Raw genomic sequence first — 22822 nt, forward strand, 5'->3', positions numbered from 1 at the left:
TTTTCGAAGAAATAATGCATTTTCACTATATAATCTTGATACATGTATCCCTGTACTTGAACCCATGATCCAGGGGTCATCAATTTCACAATATTCGGTAGACAATTCAATGCTGCTTACGCCAATAATTTGTTTTGGTAATATCTAGGAGTAAAGAAGAATATCTTTAAAAATTTCATAAGTGCTTTATGTAAGATTTAGTTGGAGTTGATTAAACGGTTGCAGAGATGAAACTGAAATTTTCAAATTTTAACACACGACGCACCACGACGGATGGAAAGGGATGGCAATAGGTCAGGCGACATATAAACTTTGATTTAGCAATGCTTTGTAATCTTAATACACATAAAGTCGCGCCTCTTAGGCATAATAAAGTCCTCATTCATTTAACAATTATCGATTATAGCAATGAAATATCTAAATGAATATCGTCCCGGGTTCGATTCCCACTGTGGGACTTGGAGACCCACCGGTGAGACCATATTAACCGAGGTCCCGTTATGCAGAAGGTGCTGACACGAAAAAGGTCCCTCTTTGCTCAATGGCCCTAAGTTCTGAGTATAGGACAAAATCTGCAGCTCTACGCCGGCAAAAGGTAGCGTCTCCACATTAATGAAATATTTCAGAGAGAGATGTTTGACAATATCCAATCAATCTAACTGAATACCTTCCAAGCTGTTCATACATATGTACAGTTGTATGTATTATAAAGGTAAAGAAATGCCCCTCAGAATGTATTTAAATAATAAGAAAATACAAAGATCTGATGCATTTTTACACTGATTTATATCATTTTTCCACCTCAGGAGAATCGCATGGGTCACAGCAGAAAACTACTTTATTAAAATCTCTGACTTAGATGGTAGCAGAAAACGAACCTTAGTGAAAGCCCTGGGAATAAGAAACATTTTCTTCAGTCCGCATATGAAAAGGTATGTTTCACATTACGTGATAGTTTATAGGTCTTGTTCAATTTGCTTAACAAACATAGAGTATTTTTTTTCTCTTTCCATGGTTCTGAGTAAGCATACAACTCTCAAATCATTAGCTGTTTGCTCACATTAAGTATAGGCTAAAACATAACACTCAAAAGGTGATATATATTTAAGAAATAAAGCCTATTTTATCTTATCGTTGTGGTGCAGGATAATTTTTAACCTCCTCAGTCTCGAATGCTGTCCACATAATAAAAGGCTTAGCCAAGGTGTAAGCCGGTGCTTTTATATTTTAGACAACATTTTTAGATCGATGAGGACACCCTGCATCATTCATGAAAACAAGGGCTTTATATCTATTCTTCTAATAGCTCGAAGAGCTCTCTGATCATTTCCTCTATAGAGAGCCAAATCAAATCTTCGTTTGCCAGTTTTTGTTGCTTCATGCAACAACCAAGGGTTAATATGATTGTTAACTTGTGTATTGATTGCATAAAATGCCAACAATTTTAGCTTTCGTTAAATTAGAAATATCATTTAAATATTCATAAATTTCTTTGTATCATTTGTCACAGCCAAACTTAATCTCACTCATAAACAAAGCAAAAACTGCTGGATTCATTTTCTTAATCTATATTTCAATTATTTGGCATAATAAATATAATGATAAAAACAAAATGACCTGCAAAAATTATGAAAAATAGAGCAAAGCTCGTTACAATGCAACGAGTAGGTCTTCTGTCCTGTTTGACCGGAAGTAACTTTCACTCTTAAAAAAAATGAATAAATACATTCAAAATGGTTTAAATCCTCCAAATCTATGTCAATTAATGCAAAAATTAGCCATTTTTGCAACTTCCAGTGTGAACGGAAGTGACAACGACGGACAGGAAATTTATTTTTATGCTCCCAGTGACAGATGTTACCCTAAAACTTGTAAAGAATATCAAAAATACGCATTTTCTGGCTACTTCCGGTTTGACCGGAAGTGACGTCACCGGACAAATTTTTTGACGACCCCAATAGATTTAGCTTAACATTTTGAACAACTTTTTTTCTTGAACATATTACGAATGCACGATAGACCAGCCCTTATTTCGAGATATCATTTGAAAGATCATGTAATTCTACACTTTTTTTTTGTTTTATATGTTTAAACAAAATAATTTTAGGTAAAAAGATATTGAAGAAAAGGTGTCAGAAATTTTGAATTTTACGATAGGACTGTTTTATTACCGCAGCGAGCATCGCCGTTTCGTACATCCGGTAGTTATGATAATTATACTTAGTGCACTTCTCCAAAGGTTGCTCTAGCATTACTGAAAATTTCATACTTCTGTGTTTAGTGCTTTTTGAAAAATCTGCCGGACGAAGAGACCCTCTAAAATTCACTAAATCGCTGAAAACTCCGAACCGGAAGTGACATCATCAAAATAAAAAAAATCTAGATTTTTTGATGTTCTATCGGACCTGAAAGTTTTAAGAAAATCGATCGAGTCGTTCTCGAGAAATTGCGCGTACAAATTGGGTAAGAAAAAAAAATAATAATAAAAACTAGAGCAAATCTGGTTGCAAAGCAACGAGTAGGTCTTCCGTCCAGTTTTGACAGGAAGTGACGTCAACAAAAGAAAGGAATTTGCTAAGTCGTCTCCAGTGACTTTATAATTTCAATTTTGCGTCAAATCCTTTACAAATAAGCTATTTTTGGCTACTTGGTTTGACCGGAAGAGATGTCGACGGACAGAAAATGAAGTTTTATGCCTCCAATGATATCTTACTCAAAAACATGTCAAAATCGGCAAAAATGTGTGTTTTCTGACGACTTCCGGTTTGACCGGAAGTGACGTCGCCAGACGTGATTTGACAAAATTGATAGATTGAGCCTGACATTTTAAACAACTTTGCTTATTTGATGTATTACAAAGTTTCAATACTTTTTGAGATATAAAGAAAAAGCTTTCGGCCCCTGTAGACCCCCCTTCATTTTAGGGGCCAGCCCTTTTTTGGAGATTTCATTTGAAAGATCGTGTAATTCAACACTTCTTTTGTTCTACATGTCTTAACAAAATATTTCTAGGTAAATAATTATCATAGAAAAGGTGTTAAAAATTTTGAAATTCTTGATAGGACTATTTTCGGGCCATAGCGAGCGTCGGCGCTTCGTACTTCCGGTAGTTGTGATATACAACAGGCAAAGGTTGCTCCAGGATTCCTGAAAATTTCACACTTCTATCTTCAATGGTTTTTGAGAACATTGCAGGACAATGTGACCCTCTAAAAATGACAAAATCCCAGAAACCTCCGAACCGGAAGTGACGTCATCAAATCAAAATAAAGATGCCTAGATCTTTTGATGTTCTATCAGTCCTGAAAGTTTCAAGAAAACTGATCAAGCCGTTTTCGAGAACTTGCGTGCACAAAATATGTAAGAAAAAAAAATATAAAAACTGTTGAAAAGAAACCTAGGAATAACAGAAAGGTCTTCCGCTGAAGACCGAAGACCTTAACTAGATGAGATCTCGTTGCGAGCAAAGAGCAGGTCTTCCGTTGAATTTCTCGATAAGATGAGATGTGATTTTGACTGAGATATTCATTAAAAGAGAATGACATTAAATTTACTTCAATTTAAAGTTTCTTTTTTATCACGATATTCTGAACATCTTTTGTTTAATATATAGCTTATAAAATACTCCCTCTTTTCAAGACGTAAAGCACAAAAATATAGCATTTTGGCCCCTTGCAACCACTTATTGATCAAAATTTTATAATACTGTGGACGGCTTTAATTTCACGTGTCTAAAATTTCACGGTTTGCTAGAAAATTACCTTTCACGGTGGTTTTAATTTCACGGAGAATTGTTTGTAAATATTCAGGTACTATGACTGTTTCTAGGTAGAAATGACGTGAAATAATAATCACGATGGTTTAAAGTTCGCAAAAAAATCTTAAATCGTGAACATAGTGAAATTAAAAAACACCGTAATGTTATCCACTTATATATAATGTATATATATGAAATATATTTTTGCTTCTCATAATGGATACTTATCAAAAAATATTCATCATGAAGGAGTTGAAGATGATAGACTTTTGACCCCTCTAAGCCCCTAATTTAAGGAGTCAGTTCCTTTTTCTTGATATCAAATGAAAGTTCTTCTGATTTCAAAGACTTTTTCTTCAACGCCTATCCAGAGATTTTTTTTCTTGGTGGAAATATGCTTCATATAAATATTCAGGGGCCACCCCTTCAAGTCTTTAATTGGACCGTTTTACAAAAATTCAAAGTAAGCATATTGTTAAGAATATTATTCTGACCATTTTTTGTTCCGTATTGCTTATCAAAATATTCCCCTTTTAGAGATATAAAGATTTGACATTCTGGTCCTTTGTGAACCCTAATTACGTAACATATGATCAAAATTGTATCATATATTGTTGCAAATTGTTAAGATAAACACTTTTGCTTCAGTAATGTATAACAAAATATTGAGCATTAGAGAGTTAAAGATAAAAGACTTTTAGCCCTTCTGAGCCCCTAATTTGAGGGGTTAGCCCCATTTTCTTGATATCAAATGAAAGGTCTTGTGATTTTAAAGATTTTTTGTTCAACACTTATTCAGAGATTTCTATTCGTTGTGGAGATATGCTAGACCAAAATATCTAGGGGCCACTCCTACAAGTCCTTAATGGGGCCGTTTTACAAAAATTCAAAGTATGCATATTGTTAAGAACAATTCTGGCCATCTTATGTTCAATATGGCTTATCAAACTATTCCCCTTTTTCGAGGTATAAAGCGTCAATGATTTGACAACCTGGCCTCTTGTGACCCCTAATTAAGCAATATATGCTTAAAAGTTTTTAATATATTGTTCCAAATGGTCTAAAATAGAAAATATCGAAAAATCGATAAAAATTGATTGGTCACACGGGGGATCGACCCCGGGTCGCCCACGTGACAATCCAACGCGCTAACCATTTATACATTGGAATCGCGCTTCGCGTTTTCAAATGCAACTATCTCGAGATCGGCTTTTTCGATTTTCAAACAAATTACATATTTCGGTTCTGCGAAAGGGTCTCTATTCAAATCAAAAACAAAAATGTTAAAAAACAAAAATTGAAAAGTTCGTTTTTTAAATTTGCTTACGGTAGCGACCGGAAGTATTGACGACGCACGAAAAGGTTATTCTGCAACGCCAAAAAACATGAACTATCATCTCCAATTAATCTTCAGTTCATATCTTAAGCAGTTTTTGCTACTAAATCAAGCCAAAATTGCAATTTAAAATCAGAAACTTGTCCATATCTCACGACCAGAAATGACGTCATAAAAATGCTTTAAACCCCACCAAGATCGATTGATAATCTATTACATATAAATTTTCATGTATATCGACCGAGCCGTTTTTGAGAAATTGCGTGCACAAAAATCGGTTGAAAAAAAAATAACAGGGAATAGAAACCGAAGAATAACAAGAAGGTCTTCATTGGAGACAAAAGACCTTAACTAGAAACAATTTCGTTGCGAGCAACGAGTAGGTCTTCCGTCCGATTTTTTTTTTTATAATATCAGATATGATTTTGATTGAGACATTCCTTAATTGATAATAATACGAAGAGTTTTCCGTCTTAGATTAGGATTAGACATCAAAATCTTGAATAGTTGTATCTCTGAAATGAGAAGCAATAAATATAAAGTATTATTGAAATGTAACAAAAACAAATTTATATGAAAAAAGATAATTTAAAGATGTTCTTGAAGAGAAACTGTGCTGAAAACGTATTAAATGAACTCGGTGGTAGTTGCCATATTTAGACCATTTTGATCTCCTTTAAAAGAATATATGAGTTTCATATAAAGATATAGAGAAATTATCAAATTTTTAAACTAAAATGTATGACTTTTTTCTAATCTAAATGATAGCTTTAGTTTCAAGATATCATATCTTAATTAATAAATTATCGTGTTAAGGGTTTCCGTACATTTGAAGCACTAGCAGTTCATGCAAATATTTTTCCTATTTTTCTGTAGAAAATTCATTAAAAAAAAAAAAATACCAGTGAAATTAGGTCCATACTATTATTTATATATTATCAAGTCATAGAACCAAAAGATAGTTTCGATGAAAGAAATAATTGAATATAAATAACTTGAAATTAAGTGATTCTGAAACAGAAAAGTGATACGAATGAGATAGGGTGATTGTTTTAGATAAATAAAACAAGATCTTTCAACATGTTCAGGAGATTTCAAGTGTTGTGAATGAAGTGAAAGTTTAACATTTCTATGTGTCAAAATGTAATTAATCGTTTAGGCTATAGAGGTTGTCTGACTATTTTGTTTTTTGTGAAATAACTTCTGTTGAATTTTAGAAATTCATAATGAAGTCTGCTGTTCTTGACAGGTTTTTTGATATCATGTGTGACTAGAAGCTTAAATCTTAACTTTTCGTCCGTCAGCGTCACTTCCGGTCAAACCGGAAGTAGCCAAATATGGCTTAATATAGTACTTATTAACATAGATTTGGAGAATTAACCCATTCTTGGACTTCATTACTCTTTTTTTGAAATGAAAGTTACTTCCGGTCAAACTGGACGGAAGACCCACTCGTTGCTTTGCAACGAGCTTGGCTCTAGTTATTATTATCATTATTGTTTTTTTTTTCTTACCGAGTTTGTGCACACAAGTTCTCAAAAAACGGATCGCTCGATTTTCATAAAACTTTCAGGACTGATAGAGCACGAAAAAAAACTAGATATATTGTTTTTGTTTGGATGACGTCACTTCCAGTTTTGAAATTTCCGCGTTTTAGTGATAATCAGAGGGTCCCTTTGTCCGGCAGTTTTCTGAAAAACCACTCAACACAGAAGCTTGAAATTTTCAGTGATGCTAGAGCAACCTTTGGAGAAGTGAATTTCGTATATCACAACCACCGGAAGTACGAAGTGCCGACGTTCGCTATGGCCTGATAATAGTCCTAGAAAGAATTTCAAAATTTTTAACACCTTTTCTACACTAACTTTTTACCTAGAAATATTTTTTTAAAAAATATGTAGAACAAAATAAGTACAGAATTTCAAGATCTTTCAAATGATACCTTGAAAAAAGGGCTGGCCCCTTAAATCAGGGGCCGGGAGGGGCCGAATTTTTTTTCGTTTATATCTCAAAAAGTATTTAGAATTTGTAATATGTCAAAGAAGCAAAGTTGTTAAAAATGTCGAGCTTAATTTATTGGAGTCAAAATACGTCCGCGTCGTCACTTCCGGCAAAACCGGAAGTAGTCAGAAAACGCGTTTTTTGCCGTTCTTGACAAGTATTTGGGTTACATTTGTCTCTGGTAGCATAAAAAGTATTCTTTCCGTCCGTCCTTGTCACTTCCGGTCAAACCGGAAGTAGCAAAAATGGCTACTTTTGAAGGTTTTGATGCAACATTGAAATGATTAAGTCACTGGAGACTACTTAGCTCAATGCTTTCTTTTGTTCCGTTACTTCGGGCACTTCCGGTCAAAACCGGACGGAAGACCTACCCGTTGCTTTGCAACGAGCTTTGCTCTAGTTATTATTATTATTCTTACCGAATTTGTGCACTCGATTTCTCGGAAACGGCTCACCCGATTTTTACCAAATTTTCGGATCTGCTAGATATTCATCTGAACCTTGTCGGAATTTTTCGTTGTCGATGAAGTCACTTCCGGTCGTGAGATATGGACGATGATTTTCTTATTCATAGAGGGTCGGCTTGTCCTGAGATCTCCTCCTCGACGACTTAAGATATCGAGTTCAGATTTTCAGTGAAGGTAGAAGAAGGATAGTAGATGTGACATTTGGCATATAGAGCTTTCCAGGTAAAAAGGCATCGACGCTCACCCGTGCTCGAAAAATAGACTCAGAAGCATCTCGCAAAATTTGACACGTTTTCTTTTATATCTTTTTACTGATTAATATTTTGTTAAGACATATATAATAAAAAATGTGCAATATAGTACAACCTTTCATTTGATATCAAGAAAATAGGGTAAGCCCTTCAAATTAGGGGCCTAGAGGGGCTAAAACTCTCTCATTGTTAACTCTTTCATGATAAATATTTCATGATACATTACTGAAATAAAAATATTCGTCCGAACGATTTGCAACAATGTATAATAAAAATTTGATCATATGTTACGTAATAAGGGGTCACATGGGACCAGAATGCTAAATCTTTGACGCTCTATATCTCAAAAAGGGGGAATATTTTGATAAGCATTATTGAACAAAATATGGTCAAAATAATGTTCTTAACAATATGAATACTTTAAATATTTTCATTTTTTAATTTTTTTCCGTCGACACTTCCGTTGTAAACCGGAAGTAGTTTAAATATAGAGATTTTTTCCTTCATTTTCTAATGAATGTAATTGTTTATTATAGAGATTTAAAGAATGCATAGCATCTTGATATTACCACCGGAAGTACGGTTTGTTCAAACCGGAAGTTGTAAAAAATGAGTATTTTCCATCAAAACTTTCAGGGATGATACTGCATGCTTGATGTAGAGTTGAAAGTCGTTTTGAACACATACTGTCGCACCGGAAATGAATAAGAAGAACCGGAAGTAGATCGGAATTGATAGATCGTACATTTTTTTGTGTTTCTAAACATATTTTGAAGAATTCTTATGCCATTTTGACAATGGAATTATCCCAACACATGTCTTATTTTCATCAGATTACGGACGGAAGACCTATTCGTTGCTTGCAACGAGATTACATCTAGTTATTTTTTTTTTCTTTACACATTTTTGTGCGGACGATTTCTCAGAGATGCTTGAGTGGATTGACTTGATATTTTCAGAAATGATGTATCATGAACTAAACCTGATACTTTTATTTTATTTTCCGAAAAATCACTTCCGGTCGGACTTTATCGCCTTTTAATCAAATTTTTAGTGACCATTTTGTCTGGACAAAAACTCAAAAACGACAAAAGCTAGAATGCTGTCCTTTTCAGGACTGATAGACATCATATTATAGTTTTGCATCTATACTTTAAAAAAATCTGGAAATGATTAGTATGGAAGATCGGTAGGGGACGAAAATTAGGACATGAATCATGACTGAAATTCAGAGACATTTTGCATCATATCTTTTAAAGTATAATTAATTTGCTAAAACATACTGAGCAATATTTGTGCAGAATGACGAGATCTTTAATATAATAACAAGAAAAAAGTGTTGACTCATCAAATTAGGTGCCCAGAGGGGCCAAAAGTCTTTATTCGATTACTCTATAACACTCAATATTTTGTTATACATTACTGAAGCAAAAATGTTTATCTCAACAATCTACAACTATATATTATAATTTCAATGTCGTATGTTACATATTTAGGGGCCACAAGGGGCCAGAATGCTAAATCTTTGACGCTTTAAATCTGAAAAGTGGGAAATATTTTGGTGAGTAATATTGAACAAAAGATGTTCAAAATCATGTTCTAAACAATATGCAACCTTTCATTTCATGCTGAACGTCCCAATTTGGGGTTCGAAGGCTTGGTCCTTAATATTTCTTTTGCAAACAGCTGGAGAATGTAAAAGAACTCTGAATAGTTGTTGAACAAAATGTGTTCAAAATGTTATGAGCTTTAAGATGAAATCAAGAAAAAGGGGCTGGGTACTCAAATTAGTTGCCCAGAGGGGCCAAAAGTCTTCAATCGATAACTCTTTATCAGTTAATATTTTGTAATGCATTACTGAAGAAAATAGGTTTATCTCAATAATCTAAAACTATATATTATGATTTAATGCCCTATGGTATATAATTAGGGGCCACCACAAGATGAAATTACACCATTCAGTCGACGGAATTGTAACTGAATTCCCACTGAATGGTCACTGAAAGGTCACTGAAAAGATCCTTTCCCCTGACTTTTTCGTGATCATTCCGTTACCATTCTGTCGACTGAATGGCAGACACATTTCAGTGACCTTTCAGTTATCATTCAGTTGCATGTTTTTATTAAATAATCGACTTACTCTTTAACTTAAAAAATTTACTTAACTTTTTCTTGATTTAATAGTATTCAGTCTACATATTTGCGAATAAAAAATGAAAAAAAAAATTAATGCAAGATAAAAAAAATCTTGCAAAAAGCCAGAATCGAACCCTGGTCTCCAGCGTGTAAGTCCGTGACCATATCCATTACGCTACGACTTCTTTTTGAAATATAAGAAAATAAAATCAATCAATTTGTAGAAATCGAAATGGAACACGATTCACCTGTTGTATCGAGAAGTTGCGATGTGTATATATCTTGTATATATTTTGTATATTCTATGTTAATGCTGCGGATTTGGGGGACAGACTAATTAATTACACAACTCTTAGCGAGATGATGACAATTATCGGCGACGGGCACCTGTTCTTGTCAAAGAAATCTTCTCCTCGGAGATCGTTTTGAATTCTCTATCTAGAAAATTAGCAAAATATTTCAAACTGTATCTTTTTAAAAGCTTTAATCTACAATATTAAGTTTCTTCCACAAGAAGCATTAATAAATGATTTATTCTATTCCTGTGAAATGATTTTATAATGATGTCTTTCAAAATCTGAAATAGCATGCGGGTTTGACAACTAAGAAACGGAATTTATAATATCAAGGTTCTTCCAGAAAAAGGAATAGATAATATTTATTCTGTCTCATCGTTTAGTATTAGATAATTCCATGAAAAATATAATAACTGTAGAATGTATTAGATTGACATAGGAATAATGAAATCTATATTAGAGCTGTTAAAAATAAGATAACATTTTCTTTTTTAATAATAAGATCGCATTATGATCGATAGCCTCCAATTTTTTTTTTTTTTTTCAGATTGATTTCTAATTAATTTAATACCTTATCAAATTAATATTTATTACCGAATTAGAGATTTACAAACTTATACGACATCTAGTTGAATTTTGATTCGAGAATCGGATCATTATTTTTATCATTTGAAGAATTTTTCTGTTTTTTAAATCTACTAGAAAATTAAATATCATTTTGAGTTTTATGAGTCCACGCTATTTGAATTTAACGAGTTCAGTTGAACTGTTATCATTTATTTTGTAGCATTTAAATAAACGATTATTAAGACATGATATAATCTATAATCGCAATTTAAGGTTATACCAGGGAGTATATGACATATCTGACCTAAAAAAATACAAGATCAAGTGCAGATTTGCATGATATTTGCTATATTTATACGTTCAAATTGAATTTTTCGCCGAATTTGACCTGAAATATCCCCTCGTTTCTATGGTTAAATTGACTTTAAACTGTGTGTGATATTAAATTTTATTTTAAATCTTTGATTTTAATGGTACAATATACAGGAAAGTCTTTTCGTTATTTAAAAAGTATCAAAAGAAATAGAAAGATCCTATTAGTTAGTCCGAACGTATCAAAAATATGCCATATACATGTATGTCTTTTAACATTTGGTAAATACTTAATTGAAATACAATTGAACATCTAACTATGATTACCAATTTTAGGTACCTTTATTACAATAAGAAAACAAAAACACCGTTAAGATTGGATGATAAATTTATGCAAAATATTTTTAAGGAAAAACTACTGATTCGAATTAATAAGCCGGTGAAAAAAAATCGCTGAATTGATACTAAAATGTGTGCTAAAAGATAACGGAAAGATTACTGAAAGACGACGGAAAGGTCACTGAAAAACGACGGAAAGGTCACTGAAAGTCGACGGAAAGGTCACTAAAAGATAGCTGAAATGTGTCCACTGAATGGTGACTGAAATGTGTCCACTGAATGGTGACTGAAATGTGTCCACTGAATGGTGACTGAAAGGTACCTGAAATATGACTGAAAGGCAACTGAAAGATCACTGAAATGTACCTGCCATTCAGTGGCTGAATGGCAGCTGAAAAGTCACTGAAACCGCCTTTCAGTTTTAACTGAAAGGTCTCATTTCTTCCTGTGTATATAATAATGCACAGTCAAGTGTATTTCAGAGACATCCTTTTAGTTTCAAACAGAGAGTACTTTTATTGTTAACTACATTTAGAAACACTGATACATGTACATAGTCAAGCGACTTCACGCATGATAATTCTTAAAATTCCAATTCATAATACTATTAATTTGCTAAAAATCAAAACAGAATAACCAGTAAGATAACACCGACGAAAACTATTAGAAACATGAAATTCCTCAACAATTTCGAAAAGCCGGCACTATTAAAAATAGTTTGCTTACAATATGCATTCAGCACCGTATGTGCACAAAAAGTTATATCACGATTATCCAAATAAAACAAAGCTGCTTTCAGTTTCATTCTCAAGCAATTAAATTTTTCCAACGACTTGAATGATACAAATAGTTGATTCAATATTGTCTTACAAGGGGACTACTTTGTTTATCGGAAGCGTCTGCTTTGACGCTGTTTTGTTTCTTGTTTACTCTGCTATTTATAGTACAAGTTTAACTTAAAAAAAGCTTAGAGAGTCAGCCAGTGGATTTTTCTTCTCTGTGATAATGTCCTTACGAGGCCGAGTCTAATTCGAGTGCGCATCTGTTTGCGCAGCTTTTTAATTTCATGCAGTCATTTGTGTGACAGTACACCTTTGAAAATTATTTTGATTTTATTACAAAATTAACATTATTTGTAACTACTACTGATCTGAAAATGTAATTTTACGACAATTATTGGAAGAAGAACGTTGAAATGGTTCTCTATTTTCGGATTTTGTAAGCAATGCATGACGCTGGAGAATGACGCAGAACTCGCTTGTATCTTCAAAACGTCCATTGATATTGTACTAAAAACTGATGATATAACTTCCCAAGAAACAGACTAGTGATCTAAAAATCGCAATTTATGCCAAAAAATTGTATGCACTAATAATTCATCAGCAAATATATGTATTTATACCGTAATATGGCAATATAAGAGGTAGTTGGCTTCGAAAAAACAAACATCGTAATTACTACCTAGACCAATTAATCCAGATGGTGAACTTTTTTGAAATTTCACAATTTGGTGACTTTTTACATTTACTTTCATTTACTTGAATGTAAAAGAAATCCCTAGGACAGAAGTACAAAAAATATAGAAAAAAGTAATAATTTGGCAATTTACCAACAAATTCCCGTAGGGTCCAACAGTAAAGTTTGACAACATTTTAGATGGTCCACTGAGAAATCGGAGTAGTAAATAATCGATTTTTTAATCTTAAAACAATAAATAAAACAGTAAAAAGTAAATATCAAGAAATTATCAAAATCCCTAATGCAAAAATAATTAGACTCGGTCTCCTTAAAGAATACATGTTTTAAGCTTCTTGAAATAAATGCATTATACCGGTTTTGCATGTTTTGTCCCTTAATCAAAGGACAGATATACTGTAATAAAATTATAAGTTCAATTTCGCCAAATTTAATTCCATGAAGTTATAAACCAATCTCATCGGATCAAAAGGAGTTTATAAGGAGGGAGGAGGGGGGGAATGGCACTTTTAACAATCCCACGGTCACCAAACGGAACCTCGAGCTCGCAAGCATCACTTTAACCCTGTTAGAGTTTGTCATGTTGCAGGTTGAATCACTCAGTGCTACAAAACAACAATGGGATACTGTTATAGCCATACTGAACCCTTAATTGAAAATATATATAAAAAAAAACTGAAATTCATGTTACCAGTACATTTTCTTGTATTTGTAGATTAGAAAAACATCATGCAAATAGGTAATATATATGTAAGCTTTGTTTAGCATAACCTTTGCCTAATACATAGAGGTTTTTTTTTCATTTATGATGGTTTACTATCCCACTTTAATTTGACCTAGCTAGCTAAATTTGAACTTGAAACTGAAAAAAGTAGAATTGAGACAAAAATCAGACCTCTACAATGTAAAAGAATCTATAAATCCCTAAATCTGATTGCCACAACCTATATGGTCTCATTCACTAAAAAGAAAAAGCTAATTTAGAGAATCTGCGTCTCCCACTTAGGTAAAAAAGCATGCACAGATCTAAGGGGGAAGGGGCGGGATGGGGATGGGGGGTTGCACCTCTAGGACGGTTGTTGTGCGGGGTACTAGAGAGTTATGGTACAAAATTTGATTGTAAAACTCAAATGAAATATACAAAATAAGAGCAGAGCAAACACGGACCTCCGAAACATCAGAGGTGGGATCAGGTGCCATGGAGGAGTGAGCATCCCCTGCCGACCGGTCACACCCGCCGTGTGCTCGTTGTCATAATCAGGATATAACGGAAAAAATCCGTGGTCAATTCAGTGTATAAATAATGGACTAACAATTGGTATCAAAAACGTCAGTCAGCATTTCATTCAATGATAAATTGTATTTGCTGACAAGGTCATGGTATCGACCATAGAATATACGAAATGATGACTTTAAACGAGGCTGTTGATATTCTTGTTTCATCAACTTGCTTGTCAATATTTTACCTCGTTTACGAAATTGTTCATACGTAGAGCATGATCTTGCATATCGAATCAACTGAGATATAAATACTCCGTATGCAGGTGATGAAGGTATATTGCTGCATAAGTAAGAGAAGTTGACGATAGAAAAAGTTAAAGTCATCACGTTTATCATATCATATAACCGAACTGAAACTTTTTTTATTATTTTTTTTCAAAAGGGTAGAAAAATCAACTCATTATAATCTTTACTATATTGATTTTGATTCCGTGAGGGTTTCGCATGCTGAAACCGAACTGAAATTGTTTTTATTATTTTTTTTTTCAAAAGGGTAGAAAAATCAACTCATATCATTTTTTATTTACTTATACATTTTAAAAACTGGTTTTATTTTTAAATACCAGGTATCTACTACTTCATATTCAGATTTTGAGATGTGTTCTGTGTAAACTTACACATACCGATATTGATATCAATGATAAGCACTTTGTACAAGATCGTTGCTTCATGTTAATTTATTTCATATTGTGCTGAAAAAATAAACGTTGCGCACGGTGTTGGTACATGTACACATAGACGTTAAGTTAAAAAAAAACGTTAAAAAGCCATAACGTTGTTATAAAGTTTTGAACCTTATACATACAATTTTTTAGATCTTTTATTAAATGAATTTTATTTTTCAAAAGTATAAAAAAAAATGGCGCATATTGATGAATGTTTGAACCTTCTTTTCTAAATAGTTAGATGTTTAATAATAAATCTTAATAATAAAATTTTACTTACTGAAATGCCAAAGGCACTCAGTGAATATTCCTCTTTCTATTTTCTCACTTGTGTGTCTTATGAGGAGAAAATATATTTAAGTAGTATTTCCTTTCAACCTCCTTCAATATTTTTTTTTTCAGTAGGGTCAATACAACCCTTTTATTTCTATATAGCGTCATATGCGCTTTGGCTGTATAGAGAAAAAATGAGAATATTTGTTATATTTCCTAAGTTTCAATGGAACAGCTGTCATTTTGAATTTAAAAAAATAAGTATCAATTTAGTTTATTAAGGGGGGTGAAAAAAAGAGATGGAGACGTTTCACCATTATTGAAAAGGCTGGTTTATCACAGAAATTCTAAAATCTTTTTACTATTTTTTAGTGAAAGAAAGGGGGGAGGGGGGACTCTTATGATGCATACTTCGTTTAGTAGGATATTTTTTGTGGAACGATATCATTTTAATGTTTTCATAACTTTTTCCTTCGGTACATATACACATGATAAATAATAGTCAAAAGTATAATTATTGAAAAAATCTCCAACAAGCTCCGGGATTGAATATCTGGGGTGGGTGGGGGTAGTTCCTGCATGTCCGTAAGTACATGTGAGCTCGTACTACGGACCTGCATGAAAAAAGCCACGGCGATAATAATTTGACACCCCTGACGCATTGCGTAAAATGACGTTTTTCGTTATTGTGACAAAATGGCTACACTTTTATTGATGCTTGCATTTATTTCATGTAGACCATTACTGTAAAAATTGTGTAATTAGTAAATGCAGCATTCAATGTTCTTTCAAGCTACATACATGATTGCTTTGCATCTTACATTAATTAATATATCTTTGATATGTTACTGAGACATATTTAGTAACAATGCAGTGACTATGCATGCATAACAAAATGGCTACACTTAAGAAAGCCTTCCTTATATTTACGTTTGAAATGTAATATGAAATGTATCAATACAATTAATCTAAGAGATATATGTACTAAAAGATTATTCAGCCAAATTGATATTTGTCTGGGATTTATGTCTGGTACACATCTCCATTTCGGCTATTGTCCGTGTAAGGAAACAAATTTTTACCGTTAGACATTTTATTTACGCTCTGTAGATCTAGTCTAAATTTATGAAATTGATAAAATGATGTTAAAAACTCAACAATATCTTAAAAAATGCATAAATTTTATTTTAACCCCTAAATTTTATTTAATTCAGAGAATTGTAAGTGCATTTTTCCATACCTTTTAGTTGCGCAAACAATAATTGATGTAACGTCGGACACGGGGATTTTGCCGTAAATTACCAATACTGAGTACCGCCTCATCATAGTTAAAATAAATTTAAATTATTAAAAAGAAATTTTTAGGAACTATTCATCACTTTAGATAAAATAAATCATTTTTTTTTTAATTTAAAGTAAATATGACATCGCGAAACCGCATATTTCTTTGAGACATTAAGATTTAGATATTATAGTACCAACACCGTGCGCGATGTCCTACCATTTATAAACAAAATCGATTTCTCTCACCAGGATTTTCTACATTACCCAACTCGAGACTCCCCCTCGGGAATTAATTATTTTCATAACATACATAATTTTCACAAAATATTACTTCCGTATGAGAACAAATCAAGGGTTATATATGGAGGTTCCTCTGTCTACAATATTACATTTAATGTTAATTTGTTTAAAAAAGAAAATTAGTCTGAAATAGCAAGTTTTGCATTTAAATTTCTTATACATGTATCTATATTCTTGAATGGAATATTATCATTTTAATAATTCAATTTGTTAACAACAAATACTGACTAGGAACCCTTTTTAATGTTCAGTGTTCAACATAGATATATAGTGCAATAGTTACTTGTTGTTTTTTTATAATTACATTGATTTAATATCTACATATATGTATTTTTATCTCCGTTCTCATGAATACAATTTATTCGTTTAATTGGCGTTAATCTCAATCGAAAGCCGCGGGTAAATATTGCAAGAAAACATGTCCTGAACATTTGATGCCATGGTTCTTAAGATCTGCAGCATATAATGTCAATCAAATTAAAATTAAATCGTCTCATTTGTTACCCAGATGCTTAAGCTTATTCGCACGAGGAAGACTTATTAATGTAAAAAAGTCTGTTTTTGTGAAACAATACCCTGGGAACGAATGGAAAATCTCATTTTTATTAGATTGCAAGTTATGTGTAGGCATTTTATTTATTTATTTATTTATTTTTCAAATATCTTGCTTTCGTGATGTCAATTTATGCAATATAACTGAAAACGCGGTACCTATACTTTTTAGTAATATGTTCAATTATATTCGTATTGAGATGTATAATGTGCTATATATTTGTGATTCAGAACACACTTTTTTTAAAAAATAAAAGTAATATGTAAGTTGATCAAATTTTCAATCCTTTTCTTTGAATCCAACTCGCTGGCAACTGTCCTCACGTGCCACAGGTGGGGAGACACGTGTCGCAAAGACATCTGCTACCGTGTTGGTGTATTTTTTGTATATTCTATGTGGATTGAGAGGTTTTTCTACCTTAGATGAACAATGGGCTGTGACCAGGCGTATTATATACATACAGTGCATGGTGTATACAGTGTATAGTCACTAGTAATGACCCCAAGGTGTCTGAACATTCAAATTTTACAAATTTAAAAAAATCCCCCCCCCACACTCTCTCTCTCTCTCTCTCTCTCTCTCTCTCTCTCTCTCTCTCTCTCTCTCTCTCTCTCTCTCTCTCTCTCTCTCTCTCTCTCTCTCTCTCTCTCTCTATATATATATATATATATATATATATATATATATATATATACTAGTGCGTCCAAGCGGGCTGATGCAGAGTAAAGTTTATACGTCCGCTCCCGATTAAGTACGTCTCGGGCGGACGGGAATTTCGTACACTGGTCATGAAACTGGCTAATATTTCTTCCACTCAAATAAAAGTTGGTTTACAGTACTTCCGTTGCTCTAAAAGCAGAAATAATAAAAAAAAAGCATGCTGATACCTTGTATGTTATGAAGCCTAATACATGTACATGGAAATATAGAAACTGGTATATCTAAAATAAAAAAAATGGTACTTGTTCATGATATCAAAGTAGGTTAAGGGGGATGTACAAGCCATATTTGATTTAGTCTGGTGTAAACTAAGAAATACCAAGAATGCGCTTAATACTCTACCAAACTAGCCCAAAGTTACTCAAAGTGCTAATGCACTAATAACCTACTGTTAAAGACCAAAATTAGTAAACAATTAAGTTTATTTTGTCTTAATCAGAAGAAAATTAATCATGTTAGAACTGCGCAGCTACAGCATTCATGAGATGAAAAATGCATTGAAAATGGGGTTAGTTTGATTCATTGATAATATGGCTACATTTGTTTCGTTTTTTTTTTCTTGTCATTATCCATAATTCTTGAAAATTTGATTTTTCAAATGGGTGTCTTCCTGAGGCCATGTGTTTATTTTGGTCCGCCATTCCTCTGTCACACAGAGTTCGAATAACAATTCTTTTAGAATAAATGCGACCATAATAACATCAAGACAAGAAATTACTAAGTAATAATAATTAGGTAATATTACTTACTACGTTTATTTGTTGCATCGCTTGTCTGATTAATGAAAAAACGCGATTTTAACCTCACTCCAGCAAATCAGGAAAAATTGTTCTATTTACAACTCGAAATTCCTTGATAATATTAATCCACTAAGCACATGGTTGGCATTTGCATATATCTGCTGTGGATGAATCCGTTTATAACCATGATTATATTTAATTTTAATGGAACAAGTCTTGATAATTTGTTGGTTACTTTAAAACTCAAGAAAAAAGGTAAAAATGTCTTAAACATATGTGTTTACGTTGGGTCTTTTTTTCTGTGGCGATAGAAGTTATTTTCAAATGGGGCACTGCAAGGAGGATGCTTAGCATTTAATTTGAAAATGTTAAACAATATGCAGTGCATGAAAAATAAATTGTAATTACATGTCTTACATTCGAAAAGTTGGTACATATGTCTATTTTGTTTAGAAGCTAGATAGAAAAAATAGGCAGTTATAGGATATCCTTCAGGCACCTCACATAAATAGCAAGAATGTTTGCAATGACCCACTCATTGTATGGAATAATGTTTGGACACAAAAACGCATCATGTCTCATTATGTTGACAACGTTGTAAGCTCTCGCTCATTGAACATGCGAATCTTGATAAAATATAATGAGTTGTTTCTATGAAATTTAGAAGCGAGCACAATGTTTGCAAAGAAAGGTCCATTGCATATATGCTATGTCTATCATTTCAAAAAAGTGAGTGCTACCCCCCCCCCCCCTTCCCCCGAATATCCTATGTTTGTTTTTCAAAATAGTGTCAAAGATTTTTTAAAATTGCATTACTAAGTATGTGATGGAACATGTACTAGCCTTATAATACCACTTGTTATAAAAATAAAAAAATACTGCCTAGAAATGACCCGACTCATTTTTTTAACATTCCATTACACGATATTTTTTTCTTTTTCATCCGTCAACAATTCTGTTTAAATTTTAAGGATTTTTTTTTTCTCACCTATAAATACGGACCCAATAATCTTTCCCTGAGTTGGGAGGACCACCAAACATCATTTTGAAGATGTTTATAGGTTGATTTTTTCTCTTTACTTTGTACAATTGTAATTTTGAAAATATGGGCAAATAGAAAAAAAGTTATTCATTAAATCTCCTAACCCACTCTGAATGATTTCATGCCTTTTCAACTGTTGCTCCTCTGTGATGAAAATTATAAATGCATGTTTATTTGACAGAATATACGAGGGGTGATCAAAAAATAAACAATATCTTAGGTATTTGATATTTATTATTGTTGAAATATTGAAGTATTTTTCAAAGTGTAAAATTTTAATTGAAGGTCTTTGATAACATATTGCTTTATTAAAAACACATCCCTTTTCAAACTTGCTTTCACCGGGCAACATAACAAGTATCATATTTAACCATCTGCCTTCCTTCACTAAAACGATATCCAATCATTGATTGAAATTATAGGAAGCCATTTAATAAACTGCTTCACATGAACAAATTCTTATACGCTACTTCAAAGGCATTTCTAAGATATACATGTGCCACGAGTTCCATTGAAACAACCATTTTTCGTCAAAAGTACCTGAATAATGACGTCATTTTCAGATTGACATCACAAACAAGGATCAAAACTTCAGCATATGCTATTTATAGAACTTGTGTTTGGCTATCTAATCTGAACTGTGGTTTTGTAGATATAGAGATATTTCGCGAAATTTTTGATAACGCTTCGTACTAGGAGGTACTAAAACAAGGTCATTCGTATCAATCTTATGTGTCTAATTTCTTTGTGTTTTATTGTAGATAATTAAATTTCAATAGATAATATAATTTATCTGTGGCAAGCTTACAAACTCTTAATTTTTAACTTTGATGGTGCTCATTTTTCCTTACCTGGAATCAAAGAGTTTAGTTATTTTAATATCAATACGTAAACTATATAAAAACTGTTCGATAATAACACTAAATAAATTACTTCAAGCCGCACTATAACACCTTTCCTCCTTTAAAAGTGTTCATATATTATATGGAATATTTTTCAACTGTAATTCTCTTCTACATTTAAAGATTTTTATGCCCCTCCATATTAGGACGAGGTCTGGAAAACAAGATTCTGTGCTAAAATAGACCACGTGCTGCTATCCATGAACTACTTTCATGGTTCTTTACACTCTTTTTAAAGACAATGGTACATTGCTTTGAACTTGAAATTTTTATTTAAAAGTGCAAAAATTAGACATTTTCTCAACAAATGGTTGTAGAGAGAACATTAATGCACAGTTTGCAGTATTTTTTTGGATTTTTTAAGGCTTTGCTGAATTCTGTAGCTGCGCAGTTCTAAGGAGCATATCAAAAGCATTTTTCTGCAAAAGTATAGATTATTTATGCACAACATGCATTCGGTTATGCATATTTATTGTATCTTTATTAAAAAAAACTTTAAATTTGATCAAATATAATGTATTTTAGCCATTTGAAGAAATGTTTACATTTTGCTCTCACTGCACTAAATGTGGCCGTACATCCCCCTTAAGCCTCATGAACATGCTGAGAAGTTGTCAGAAAATATACATGCTAACCATGCTAACTGTTTAACAATAATCAGAAAATTTTACAAAATGTAATCAAAATTTGGTTAATAATAATTAGTCATTGGCCGATTATATCCATCAATGATCAAATTATAGTACTTAAAGCGGCACAGTGAGTCAAAATCATATCATAATTTTAAGATTTTGTAGCATACAGAGGAAGACTTATGAAATCATGAGTATTTAGCGAATATATGACAATTAAACTGCAAGAATTGACGGCACAATATAAGTGCCGGAAAAATAAAAGTTGTATAGATCTACCGTTTCGTTGTTTCGGTTATGTCAAGGTCATGCAACTCTTATTTTTAGTTCAAACTTGTAAACAACATTCAACTGGAGCATGCAAAGGTGAGAAATATGTTATAAAAACTTTTTAAAAAAAATTTAATCATTTTTTGGGGTCCTCTTACATTCATTCGTGGATTACTGAGACCATGGTAAATATGGAAACTTATTCAACACTTTTCTGCGCACGCGTACAATAGGGATGAATAAGTACCAGATATTTTGCAATATTTTCGTTCTGGGGCAGACAGAAATTATTTTTATGCGCCCGGATCGATAGATCCCGGGCGTATATTGTTTTTGTTCTGTCTGTTTGTCTGTTTATCTGTTTGTCTTTCTGTCTGTTGTCAACTTTAACCTTCGCCATAACTTTTGAACCATAAGAGATAGAGACTTCATATTTGGTATGCATACTCCACTAATAAAGTTCTTTCAAATGACATCAAAGTCAATGACCTTGTGACCTTGACTGTGGCCTATATGCTAAAAATATCTTTTTCCACTGTTTGTCATAACTTTTGAACCATAGGAGATAGGGACTTCATATCTGGTATACTTACTCCACTAATAAAGTCATTTTAAACGTCGACAACATCAATGATCTTGTGACCTTGGCTGTGACCTATATGCTAAAAATAGCTTTTTACACTTTTTGCCATAACTTTTGAACCATAGGTGATAGGGACTTCATGTTTAGTGTGCATACTCCACCATTTAAGTTCTTTCGAATGACACCAAGGTCAATGACCTTGTGACCTTGACTGTGACCTATATGCTAAAAAAAGCTTTTCCCACTGGTTGTCATAACTTTTGAATCATAGGAGATAGGGACTTCATATTTGGTATACTTACTCCTCTTATAAAGTCCTTTCAAACGTCGACAAGGTCAATGATCTTGCGACCTTGTCTGTGACCTATATGCTAAAAATAGCTTTTTACACTTTTTGCCATAACTTTTGAACAATAGGAGATAGGGACTTCATATTTGGTGTGCATACTCTTTCGAATGCATTCTTTCAAATGACACCAAGGTCAATGACCTTGTGACCTTGACTGTGACCAATATACTAAAAATAGATTTTTTGAACTTTGTTGCCGCTGGGCGCATAGTGTTTCACAAACACATCTTGTTCCTTTTATTTTTCCCCATAAAAATATCATTTTTTAGGTTCTAAAACATGTAATTTTT

General features: G+C 32.7%; 1 protein-coding gene across 1 annotated transcript in view; it reads left to right on the plus strand.

Moving 5' to 3' along the window:
* The window catches only part of LOC134263798 (uncharacterized), a 96466-nt gene that overhangs the window by 56116 nt on the left and 17528 nt on the right, over nt 1–22822 (plus strand). Inside the window, exon 4 of the mRNA XM_062746180.1 lies at nt 807–932. Coding sequence (XP_062602164.1) covers nt 807–932 — 126 coding nt within the window. The remainder of the gene's footprint in view (nt 1–806; nt 933–22822) is intronic.

This window comes from Saccostrea cucullata, unplaced genomic scaffold (assembly GCF_032062105.1).
Source record: "Saccostrea cucullata isolate Sc308-1 unplaced genomic scaffold, CSIRO_AGI_Scuc_v1 ctg983, whole genome shotgun sequence".
Taxonomy (NCBI): domain Eukaryota; kingdom Metazoa; phylum Mollusca; class Bivalvia; order Ostreida; family Ostreidae; genus Saccostrea; species Saccostrea cuccullata.